The 11534-nt window shown below is 45.6% G+C and overlaps 1 protein-coding gene across 1 annotated transcript; it reads right to left on the minus strand.

The window, feature by feature from the left end:
* Positions 1 to 1081: 1081 nt before the first annotated feature.
* On the minus strand, positions 1082 to 6265 carry LOC138338735 (uncharacterized). The gene is made up of 4 exons (XM_069289823.1): positions 5847 to 6265; positions 5711 to 5780; positions 3966 to 4040; positions 1082 to 1513 (listed from the first exon to the last, which is right to left on the minus strand). The coding sequence occupies exons 1-4, from the start codon at positions 6263 to 6265 to the stop codon at positions 1082 to 1084; spliced, it is 996 nt and encodes a 331-aa protein (XP_069145924.1).
* Between the last annotated feature and the right edge of the window lie 5269 nt (positions 6266 to 11534).

An 11534-nucleotide genomic window follows, 5' to 3' on the forward strand; every position in this document is an offset into this window, starting at 1 on the left:
TTTGCGCCTCTAATTTCAGGACCCTAGCAAGCGGGACCAGAGCGGGTAAAGGGGCTGAGCGAGAGGAGCTCAGGGCAGTGCTACTACCCGGGATAGACTCGATCGGGGTAGTGTCAGTGGAAGCCGCCTGCATAGCCGTGCGGGCCTGTGCTACCGTATCAGCCAGATTGTCACCAAGTAGAGGCAACTCTGGACGGGGCCCTCTGCGTGGAGCTAAATCATTGGCCTCATCCCTGATGAGGCCGATATCAACAGTGCCCAGAGGGGTCTTGAGCTAATCAACGTGCCATATAGGCACACCTTTGGACCTACATAGATAAAATATCATTCACAGGAAAGGGTAAGTAATTGTGACCTTAAAAGCCCTCTCGTGCATGACCGCCTGTAGAAGCCACGCAAAATCCACCTCAAACCCGGCTATCATCGCCGCCATCAGTACTGCTCGATCCCATGTGACGATATTATCAGCGGCTATGGGGGAAAGGCAGTGGCGGACAATCAACCATAAAAACTTCGCCGTGAAAGTCAGGTTGGCCTTCTTGATAGGCCCCTTCGGCTCGGTCACCCAGTCGGCACCCTCTCCATCAACGGACAAGTGTAGGGCCATCCAGCTCTTGGTGGTCTCTCTCAGTGATGGCTCACGCAGGAATTGGCCATCTTTAACAATCTGCCATCGGTAGTTAAACTCGGTAGTGAGAGGGGTCCAATTAGCATCAACATTCTCGCCATATAGAAACCGGCGAATAGAAGGCAGGGAGATATCAACCTGAACGCCACGTACTCGGACATGCTCTAGTGGGGTCTGTTTGACGGGGGCAGCCCGCCTATCAATCTGTCATCGGAGAGTCGCTATAGGAAGCGTAGAACTCTCGGAACAGCTCTTCACTATACGTCCCAACTGACGAGCTGTCCACTCCAGTCGATGTCTGGTGAAGAGATTGTGGATCTCAGGAATCATCGGGAGACTTCACGTAAGGACTCGCCGCTCTAATGTAAGTGTCCGAGTCATAACTCCTTTGTCATTCAGGAACTTCGCATCAGAATAGACTTGAAACTGCCCCTCGACACACCACCGGTTGGGCTAGCCAGTAATCGGGGTGAGAGCACGAGCTGGTGAACCAGGTGTGGATTCCGAACTGTCACCCTCATCAGACGAGGCAGACTCTACAGCGGGGGCGGGGGTAGGAACCTCAGCAGATCCGGAGTCTTCCTCCGACCATGAAACTCCTAAGGAGCCAGACGCTCCTTCTTCATTGGTAGCTGAACCAAAAGGTGTGCCGATCAGTGTACGCTCCTCATCAGACTGGGAGGTAATGACTACGCTGGACTCCACCTTTTTAGGTGTGGCTCTGGTAGCACGCGTAGCACGGGATGGGGTGGAAGTGCCTGGGGGCACGTATTCGGGGTCACGCTCATCATCAGAGCCAATGACCAGGCCGGCAGACAGGGCGATAGACTTCGATCGCCCGCGTGCATAAACTCGATCTTGTTTTGGTGCCATAGTAGATAGTACCTGTAAAGGATCAATACTAGTACTAGAAGGATCAAACAATACAAGAAAAACCACACAAAATAAAAAAAATGAAAATAAAATGACATTGCTATAGTAATAGTTAAACACAACAGACCAGGTGACGGCTCGTCGTGAGTACGATGGACCGTCGTGTCTTACTGAGACTATGTTTATATGGAGAACCCTGAAGTAGAGTCTCTGACAAGTATGACGGTATGTGCAGGACGGACCGTCACAGGTACGACGGTCTGTTGTAGGTGTCCGTTAGAGGACACTTGAAAAAAAATATGGAGACCCTTAAGAGAGGGGTCTCTGACCATCATAACGGTCATGCAGGACAGACCTTCGTGGGTGTGACAGTCCGTCATACTTGTCTGTTTGAGGACACTTAGAAAAATAGAGAGAGACCCTTAGGAATAGTGCCTCTGACAACCAGAACGGTTGTCCAGGATAGACCGTCGTAGGGATGACAGTCCGTCACATGTGTCCATTGGAGGACACTTAGAAAAAGAGAGAGACCCTTAGGAATAGAGCCTCTGACAACCAGAACGGTTGTGCAGGACGGACCATCGTGGGTAGAACGGTCCGTCGCATGTGGCCTTTGGTGGACACTTGGAGAAAATTGGACAGTGGGGTGTTAGGGCGGTTGGAACGGACCCAACAACGGTCCGTCATGGGTATGACAGTCCGTCATCGGGGTCTCGTTCTGTAACTCAGTGACAGAACTAGAGATGCCCCATTCATCCCCTATGACCCAAATCGAATTGGTAGTGTTTTGACCTACATTTGTCTAACCCAAATACCTAGTAAACTAGCAATGCTAAAGCACCTATTTCTAGGGTTTTAACTCGACAATTTCGAGGATTTTTTTAACCTAGGTCAGAAAAAATTTGATAAAGAACGAACATATCAAGAAGAACTAGGCTACTACTAATTGATAAAAAAAATGCAATATAAATGAGTAGAAATTAGAGACATATACCTGAGAATTTGAGAAAAACAAGAGGGAAAGCTACTTGGTGATATGCTCAAACTTACTTCTCAAATATGAAGTAAAGCGGTCGTGTCAAATAAATAACCCAACTAGTGAGGTTGGGATCGTTCCCACGAGGAAAATAGTCTAGACCTCACTTCAACCTGTTGTTACTATTGTTTGGTCAATGACTTCCTTGGAAAGTAAAAACAATAAAAGGTGGGTTTCTAATTATAAATGAATGATAATAACTAACGCAATTGAAAGAGACACGGAACAGCTCTGAATGTTGGATTTAAATCAATTAATCAAAGTAACTAGGGTTTACGTGTTCCCCACAGGTTCATAACTTGATAATTCTAACTATAACAATTCTTTCCTAGTATCTTGCATGCAAAGTGATAAGTTATGTATTTCTAAATTCTTGGTCCGGCATCTAGAAAATCTCACTCCGCACCTTGGTCCGGCTAAGTATGTTGCTTTCCTAACCCTCATGTTTACCTCATACTAAGCATCATTTTCGATATTTGACTAAGTTATCACCTCGTACCAATCAATACTAGCCTATTATATAGTATATACTAAATCTATGTTGATAATTCTTTTCTTATTATCTACCTCCTTGGTTCGGCAAGTATCATTAAGGCGAGTTCTTACGTTGGCCATCCGTTAAAAAGACTTCTAAGGAAAAGAATTACTAATACATGCAAGACACCATTCTAGAATTGTTATTTTAGTTAGGTTTTATCTCATTATTTGCCTATGGTTCCCACAATCCTAGTTATGGAGTTTAGTTACCCATAGTCATAATCACAATATTCAAATATATTAAATAAGAATTCATGTACTTACTTCAATGAGAAAGAGTAAATCTTAAAGTTTGCTTGATTAATCACCAAAAATAACCAACAATCAATGATAATCAAAAGTCTAACAATACAGTGTTTTCTAATACTGTGTCTAACAATACGGAGTCTAACAATGATCCAGAGTCTAACCTAACAGAGTCTAACCTCAAAAATGAGGTTTTTCGAACTATTTATAAAAAAATAAAAACCTAATTAAAAAGGACTCTATTTGCTAGAAATTTGCCAAAATGCGGCTGGGTCGACGGACCTCGCGACGGATCGTCATGGTCATGATGTATCGTCATGGTCATGATGTATCGTCATGGACTCTGTCGTCCCATACTTATGCAATTTCTTCTACTGATCTTCTTCATTACCCTCGACAGCAAGTATGACGGACCGTCATAGGCACAACGGCCCGTCGAGGGTCTTCGTTCCAAAAAAATTCAACTCTTGGAATATGGGTACTGGGATTACTTCTCTGAACTTCATGACGAACCTGCAGGACGGACCATCATAGACACGACGGACCGTCACAAGCTTCGTAACCCCACACTTGGTCTAACTTCCCCATCTTCCTTCAGCAGATGCACTGTGCTGCTACCTACGGACCGTCACAAGCACGACAGACCGTCATAATCTCTATAGGTGGTCTCTTCTGCATTTCTTCGCTCAAAATCTCCCCATTCAGCTTTCGAAAGATTTCCTGCAAAATAAAAAGAAACTTATATGAAAATTAGCACAAAAAGGCTTTTGGACACACTAAACTTAAGAAAAAAGTATTAATAATACCGTGAAACCACGGTATATCAACACCCTCAACTTAAATTCGTTGTTTGTCCTCAAGAGACGCACTATGACTCAATACAAAATCTTTATACAATAGTACCCATGTTTTATCCTTTGCAATCATTTGGCTATCAATCCCGATTAATCTCATCAAATCTATGCATGCTATCACTATTAGGCTTGAATTATGTGAGATCAGAATATGACACAGACTCACCATGCACAAACACCTATCCTCTTCAATTTCTCACCGAGGTGCTAACAATTCCGACAATGCAACCAGTGTCCTCACTTTAAACAAAATCCTCATTTTTCACACAATGATTTCATTTTGAGTATAAGGATAACTTTTCAACACTTGCTCTCAGAAAAAAGTCACACTCATTCATACCTATTGCCATAAGCTTGCCCTTATTTTCACTGCCTTAAGTTCGCTATACAACCCTTAGGATCACGATAGGACTTTCTTAGCTAGTAACAAAGGCTCGGGGTCAGGTAGGGTATATTTAGGTATGCTTTAGTGACTTTTTCCCTCCTTGACATATCGGCTAAACCTTCCACTTTCTATCATTTTGTCTCGCCCAGTTTCTCATATTCTTTCACCTTGCTATTTTCTCTTCTTTCTTCATTTGTGTAAGTGACTCTCTTCTTTTCTTGCTTGTATTTCTTGTATATTTTTCTTTTTCTTTACTTTTCTTTCGACTAATTCTTGAGTCACTTTACTTTTGTTCTTTCTCTCTCTTTGTTCTTTCAACCCCACTTTCCAAAGCATTCCTCATAATAGCCATCCTCAACTCATGGCTTTGCCATGAGTCAAGGTACACAATACCCAAAGTTGGGTCAGGGCCATAACGAAGGTTTTTTACTACATTAGCCACCCTCAACTTATGCTTTTGGCATAAGCTGAGGTGCACATGTCCAAGGTGGGACCAGGGCCAACACATTGTTCACAGAAAAGATCAGTTGGGGTGAAAAAGAAAGGTCAAATTTAAGCTCAGATCATTTGGATTAAAGAAGGATAAATTACATTTGGTTTCTTTTATTTAGGCTAGAATTGGGCTATATTGAATAAGGGTCTATGATCCTTTCCTAATTGTCTATTACAGCTTACTTTTAGCAGGACTAACCAGGCAAGTTCTAGCTCAGTACCAATAGTGGACTATTAAAATCTTCCTCACACTCACTTGACATCTCATCACTATACCAGATTATCAGACACCTAGTTCGAATTTAAGACTTAGGGTAATGCAATGGTGTAACTCCATGTCAAGCTTAGAGCCACACAATTATCAATTACTATGCCTAGTCATGCATCATTTTCCAGTTTATCAGGATATCATTTTAGCCATCATGCTCCAGAATTAAACTATGTACAAAAGATATAGACATGCCGGTTCAACAGAAAAAATAATCAGTCTTTTGGGGAAAAAGAACACAGGCAAGAAAACCCCAAAAGAGGATAGTGAATTGGGCTACTCAGACTTCACCCTAACACTCACTTTCCATTTACCCCACCCCCAACAAAAAAGCATGCAATTGTCCCCAATGCATAAAAATTTAAATACTAAAGTGGTAGGTGAAGCAGACCTGTGGTGCAAAGCGTCGTCGATCAGCAAGCTGGTGGGTCCGGTTCCCCGGAACACACGTCCTCTGCAATCTGGACACCCTCAGTGGTGTCCTCAGTAACAACTACACCATCAGTAGTGCCTCCTGCTATATCCACAGTGCGGGAGCTAGACGCCCCAGCCGCAACTCTGATGCTCTCATCTGGTGTGCCTCTTCTTCAGCAACTGAGGCTCTCCTCGCAGCCTCCATCTCTCGGCGCTCCTTCTTCCGTGCTCGCGCCTCATCCTCTGCTCGACCCCTACGCCCCTTGGCATTCTCTCGAGGGAGAGGTGGTGGAATATCTGAAGTGGCAAATAGGGCCGCCAACACTGTGTCTTCAGCAGGCTCGACAGAAGGAGCCTCAGACTCCGGCACCCTAGCCTCTAAGATTGTGTCATTATCTGCACGAAGACTGTCAACTGCAGCCTGAAGAGTCGACACATCCATAGGAGGGGCTGGTCGGGCTAACACCCTCAACTCAAAGGCTTCCAAGCGTTGGTGAACCTCAGCGATCTTCCGCTCTGTATACTGGACCATTTTCCGCTCTAGGCGCTCTTCTGACTCAGTAATCGACTTCTGCATCCACGGCTGGATATGATGCAGAAGTGTAGCCATTTGTGCCTCCAATTTTTGGACCCTAGCAAGCGGGACCAGTGCCGGTAGAGGGGTTATGCGAGAGGAGCTCGGGGCAGTGCTACTACCCTGGATAGACTCGACTGGGGTAGTGTCAGTGGACGCCGCCTGTGTAGCCGTGCGGGCCTGGGCTACCGTATCAGCAAGATCATCAGCAAGTGGGGGCAGCTCTGGACGGGGCCCTCTGCGTGGAGCCAACTCATTGGCCTCATCTTTGATGAGGCCGACGTTAACAGTTCCCTGCGGGGTCTTGAGCTGATCTACGTGCCATATAGGCACACCTGTGGACCTGCAGAGAGCAAAGATCATGCACAGGAAAAGGTAAGTAGTAGTGACCTTGAAATCCCTCTCGTGCATGACTTCCTGTAGAAGCCACGTGAAGTCCACCTGGAACCCGACTATCATCGCCGCCATCAACACTGCTCGATCCCATGTAACGATATTATTAGCAGTTGTGGGGGAAAGGCAGTGACGGACGAGCAGCCACAAGAACTTCGCCGTGAAAGTCAGGTTGTCCTTCTTGATGGATCCCTTTGGCTCAGTTACCCAGTCGGCACCCTCTCCATCAACTGACAGGTGCAGGGCCATCCACCTCTTGGTGGTCTCTCTGAGTGATGACTTGCGCAGAAACTGGCCATCTTTAACTATGTGCTAGCGGTAGTCAAACTCGGCAGTAAGAGGGGTCCAAGTAGCATCAACACCCTCGCCGTATAGAAACTGGCGGATGGTAGGCAGGGAAATGTCAACCTGTACGCCCCGTACTCGGACCTACTCCAGTGGGGCCAGTTTAGTGGGGGCAGCCCCCTATCTATCTATGATCGGAGAGTCGCTACGTAGGATGCATAGAACTCTCGGACCATTTCTTCACTGTAACGTCCCAACGGACGTGCTGTCCACCGCAAGCGATGCCTGGTGAAGAGGTTGTGGATCTCAGGCATCATCGGGAGACTCCTTGTAAGGATCTGCCGCTCCAAGGTGAGTATTCGACTCATCACTCCTTTATCAGTCAGGAACTTGGCATCAGAGTAGACTTGAAATTGTCCGTCGACACACCACTGGTTGGGCTGGTCAGTGGCAGGGGTGGGGGCCGGAGCTGGTGAACCTGATGTGGAATCAGAACTGTCAGCCTCATCAGATAAGGCTGACGTTGCAGCGGTGGCGGGTGCAGGAACCTCAGCAGACCGGAGGCTTCCTCTGACCACAATACTCCTAAGGAGCCAGACGCTCCTTCTTCATTTGTGGTTGACCCAGAGGGTGTGCCGGTCAGTGTGCGCTCCTCATCAGACTGGGAGGCAGTGACTACTCCGGACGCCACCTTTTTGGGTGTGGCTCTAGGAGCACGTGCAGCATGGGAAGGGGTGGAAGTGCCTAGGGGCACATACTCAGGGTCACGCTCATCATCAGAGCCGATGACCATGCGAGAAGACGGGGCGACAGACTTCGATCGCCCGCGTTGGTAGATTCGGTCTTGCTTGGGTGCCATAGTAGATAGTACCTGTAAAGGATAAATATTAGTATGAGAAGTGGCAAATAGGACAAGCAAAACCACAAAAACAATTAAAATAGTATGTCATTACTAGGGTAACAGTGACACACGACGGGCCTGGTGATGGCTCATCGTGACTATGACGGACCGTCATGGGGTCCGTCGTGTTTTACTTGGACTATGTATAAATAGAGAACCCTGAAGGAGAGTCTCTGACTAGAATGACGGTATGTGCAGGACGGACCATCACAGGTACGACGGTCCGTCGTAGGTGTCCGTCGTAGGACACTTGAAAGAAATATGGAGACCCTTAGGAGATGGGTCTCTAACCGTCATGATGGTCATGCAGGACGGGACATCGTGGGTATGACGGTCCGTCACATGTGTCCGTTGAAGGACACTTAGAAAAAGTGAGAGACCCTTAGAAACAGGGTCTATGACAACCAGAACGGTTGTGCAGGATGGACCATCCTGAAGACGACGGTCCGTCACATGTGTCCGTTGGAGGACACTTAGAAAAAAATGAGAGACCCTCAGGAACAGGGTCTCTGACAACCAGAACGGTTGTGCAGGACTGACCGTCGTGGGTATGACGGTCCGTCACATGTGTCCGTTGGGGGAAACTTGGAAAAGCATGGGCAGTGGGGTGTTAGGACTTTTGGAACGGACCCTACGATGGTCCGTCGTGGGCACGACGGTCTGTCATCAAGGTCTCGTTCTGTAGATCAGTGACAGAACTGGCGTACCCCATTCATCCCCAATGAATCCACATCGAACTTCCAGTGTTATAGACCTACATTTTTCTAACCCAACTACCTAGTAAACTAATAATGCGTAAGCACCTATGTCTAGGGTTGTAAACATGGCAATTTCGAACATTTTTAACCTAGGTTAGACAGAATCTTATAAAAGAAATGAAAATATGACGAAGAACTAAGCTAATACTAATTAATAAACAAAAATTCAAGATAAATGAGTAGAAATTAGAGACACATACCTTAGAATTGTAGAAAAACAAGATGGGCGAGTACTCGGTGACCAAGAAGACACCCACAGCAGCAACTCCAACTAGTAGATGATAACTTCTAGGGATTTGGAGAATTTTGGGGGAGCAATGATCGAGGGAGAGAATGTAGAAGTTGAAAAGAGAGGAAAATGGGAGGTATAATGAAGGAAGGGGGTGAAATGAGGGGTTGGGGGGTGTTTAAACAGTCTGATTTTGAAAAAGACTCAAGTCAGGTCGGGTCGGGTACGACTCATTAATGATGCAACGACGGTCCATCTCAGTTGTGATGATCCGTTGGGTCCGTTATGTGTTCCCTAGTTTGAAAATAACAGAAAAACGTATCTGATACAACAGAGGAATACAACGGTCCGTCGCAGGCGCAACGGTCCGTTGTTGCATCCGTCAGTGGCTGCTGCAGAGTAATTTTCTGCGGAATTTCCTGGTGATGTGCCTGCAAATTTAAAAACCCATTAGTAGAAAAATGCTACCATTACTAAGAAGACTATAAGTATTGGGTTGCCTCCCAACAAGCGCCTGATTTAATGTCGCGGCACGACTGGGGACACTTGATTACTCAGCCTTCATCAAGATGGTTTGCCTCTATTACTTTATTCCCCAATTCTTTATGCCCAAAATAGAGTTTTATTCGATCTCTATTCATCTTAAACCGCACTCCCTCCTTGACCTTTAACTCTACTGCTCCACGAGGGAATACTTGGGTAACAAGTAAGGGCCAGTCCATTTGGACTTGAGCTTGCCCGGAAGACAAGGCGACCCAGAACTGTCTACAAGCACCAAATCCCTAACCATAAACTCTTGTTTTGCATTTTTTTGTTCATTCTCCTTCTTCATCTTTTCTTTGTGGGATATGGCAGATACCGATTGGAGTTCACCACTCTACCTCATGGTATCACAAATGTTGAAGGTCGCTTCTTCATTATTCAATTGAAATCTCATCTGTCCCTTCTCCATATCAACTAAGGCTCTACCTGTAGCAAGAAATGTCCTCCCAAGAATAATAGGCACTTCAAAATTGACTTCGCAATCAAGAATAACAAAATCAGCCGGAAAGATGAATGACTCCACTTTTACTAGCACATCATGGAGTATCCCTATAGTCCTTTTCACTGGCCGATCACCCATCAGTAGCCGCATTGCAGTGGGTTTTGGATCCCCCAAACCCAACTTCTTGTAAATTGAGAGGGGCATGAGATTTATGCTTGCCCGCAGATCACATAATGCTTTCGCAAAATGTAATGACCCAACTGTACAAGGAATAGTGAACGCACCCGGATCTTCTTTCTTTTGTACGAGGGATCTTGTAGCAATAGCACTACAATGCTGCAGTCTATAATCATCCTCAAAAGTGACCGATCTTTTCTTGGTGACCAGATCTTTCATAAATTTGGCATTACCGGGCATTTGTTGTATAGCTTCTACCAAAGGGACATTGATAGAAAGTTGCTTCAACATTGTTATGAAATGCCGGTATTTACCATCCTCGGTATTTTTCACTAATCTCTGAGGGAAAGGTGGTGGTGGCCTAGGAATGGGAACTACCTTCATAGGTACTTCCGCATCTTTTCCATTACTTTCCTCTGCTTCACCACTACCCTTTAACACATTATCATTATCCTTTCTCACATTTTCCTCAGTAGACGGCATAGGTGGGTCAATGGTTTGCTTAACACCCCAAGTAGTGATTACCATACAGTGCGTATCATTCTTTGGATTTTGGACAGTGTTGCTAGGAAGAGTGCCCGATTTCCGTGTGTTCACTGTCGCAGATAATTGGGCCATTTGCAATTCGATTTGTTTAATCGAAATTGCATGTGTATCTACTTTTTGCCCAATACTAGCTAAATCACCCCTTAACTCTTTAATGTGCTCATCACTAGCATCGAACCTCCTCATCATTTTGTGCAACATATCTTCAACTCGCGCCACACTATCTCCACCATCCCTAGGAGTAACTTCACGATTTTGAGGAGGGACGTAGGGCCCATTCCTGTCGTTTCTATTAGCATAGTTACCCCTGTTAAAGTTGTTGTCACGGCTGTAGTTTCCATCTCAGACATAATGACCCTCACGGTTGTAGTTACCATAGTTCCGACCTTGGTTCCCTTGACTTTGGCGCCAGTTATCCTGATTTGAGCCTTGGGCGCGTGGTCGGAAACCCCCTGTCTGCTCATTTATTGCATAAGTGTATAATAGCATTCATCATTAGGAGGTGGTGGTTTTGCCAAGTAGTTGACTGCAATTATCTTTTCTGCACCCCAGTAACATGTTTTAGTACCAACCCAAGCTCGGTTCTCATCTGAGCCATTTCTTCACGAATCTCATCTGTGGCTGGGTTGTGAGTGGACTGCATTGCGAAGGTGTTTCTCCCTCTATCAGACTTCGTAGTACTCCAAGCTTTGTTATTTCGGGAGATTTTATCTAATTTTTCAGCGATCTCAGCATAAGGACACTCCCCATAAGATCCACCTGCTATAGTATCCAACACCGCTTTATTGTTATCATCTTGTCCCCAATATAAGTATTCCTTCAGTGACTCATCATCTATACGGTGATTTGGGACACTTCTCAAGAATGAGGTGAATCTATCCCTGGAACTACTAACTGACTCTCCTGGTAGTGCCACAAAGTTGTTCACTCTGTCTTTGTGGTTTAGTTTCTTG

Source organism: Solanum lycopersicum, chromosome 10 (genome assembly GCF_036512215.1).
Source record: "Solanum lycopersicum chromosome 10, SLM_r2.1".
NCBI classification, from domain to species: Eukaryota; Viridiplantae; Streptophyta; class Magnoliopsida; order Solanales; family Solanaceae; genus Solanum; species Solanum lycopersicum.

Excerpts from the sequence above, each read along its gene's own strand:
- LOC138338735 (XM_069289823.1), bottom strand. The coding sequence starts at position 6,265 with ATGGTCCAGTATACAGAGCGGAAGATCGCTGAGGTTCACCAACGCTTG. Across the intron at positions 4,041-5,710 it reads GACGACGCTTTGCACCACAG|GAAATCTTTCGAAAGCTGAA; the intron begins GTCTGCTTCACC and ends TTTATTTTGCAG. Across the intron at positions 1,514-3,965 it reads CACCTATAGAGATTATGACG|GTACTATCTACTATGGCACC; the intron begins GTCTGTCGTGCT and ends GATCCTTTACAG.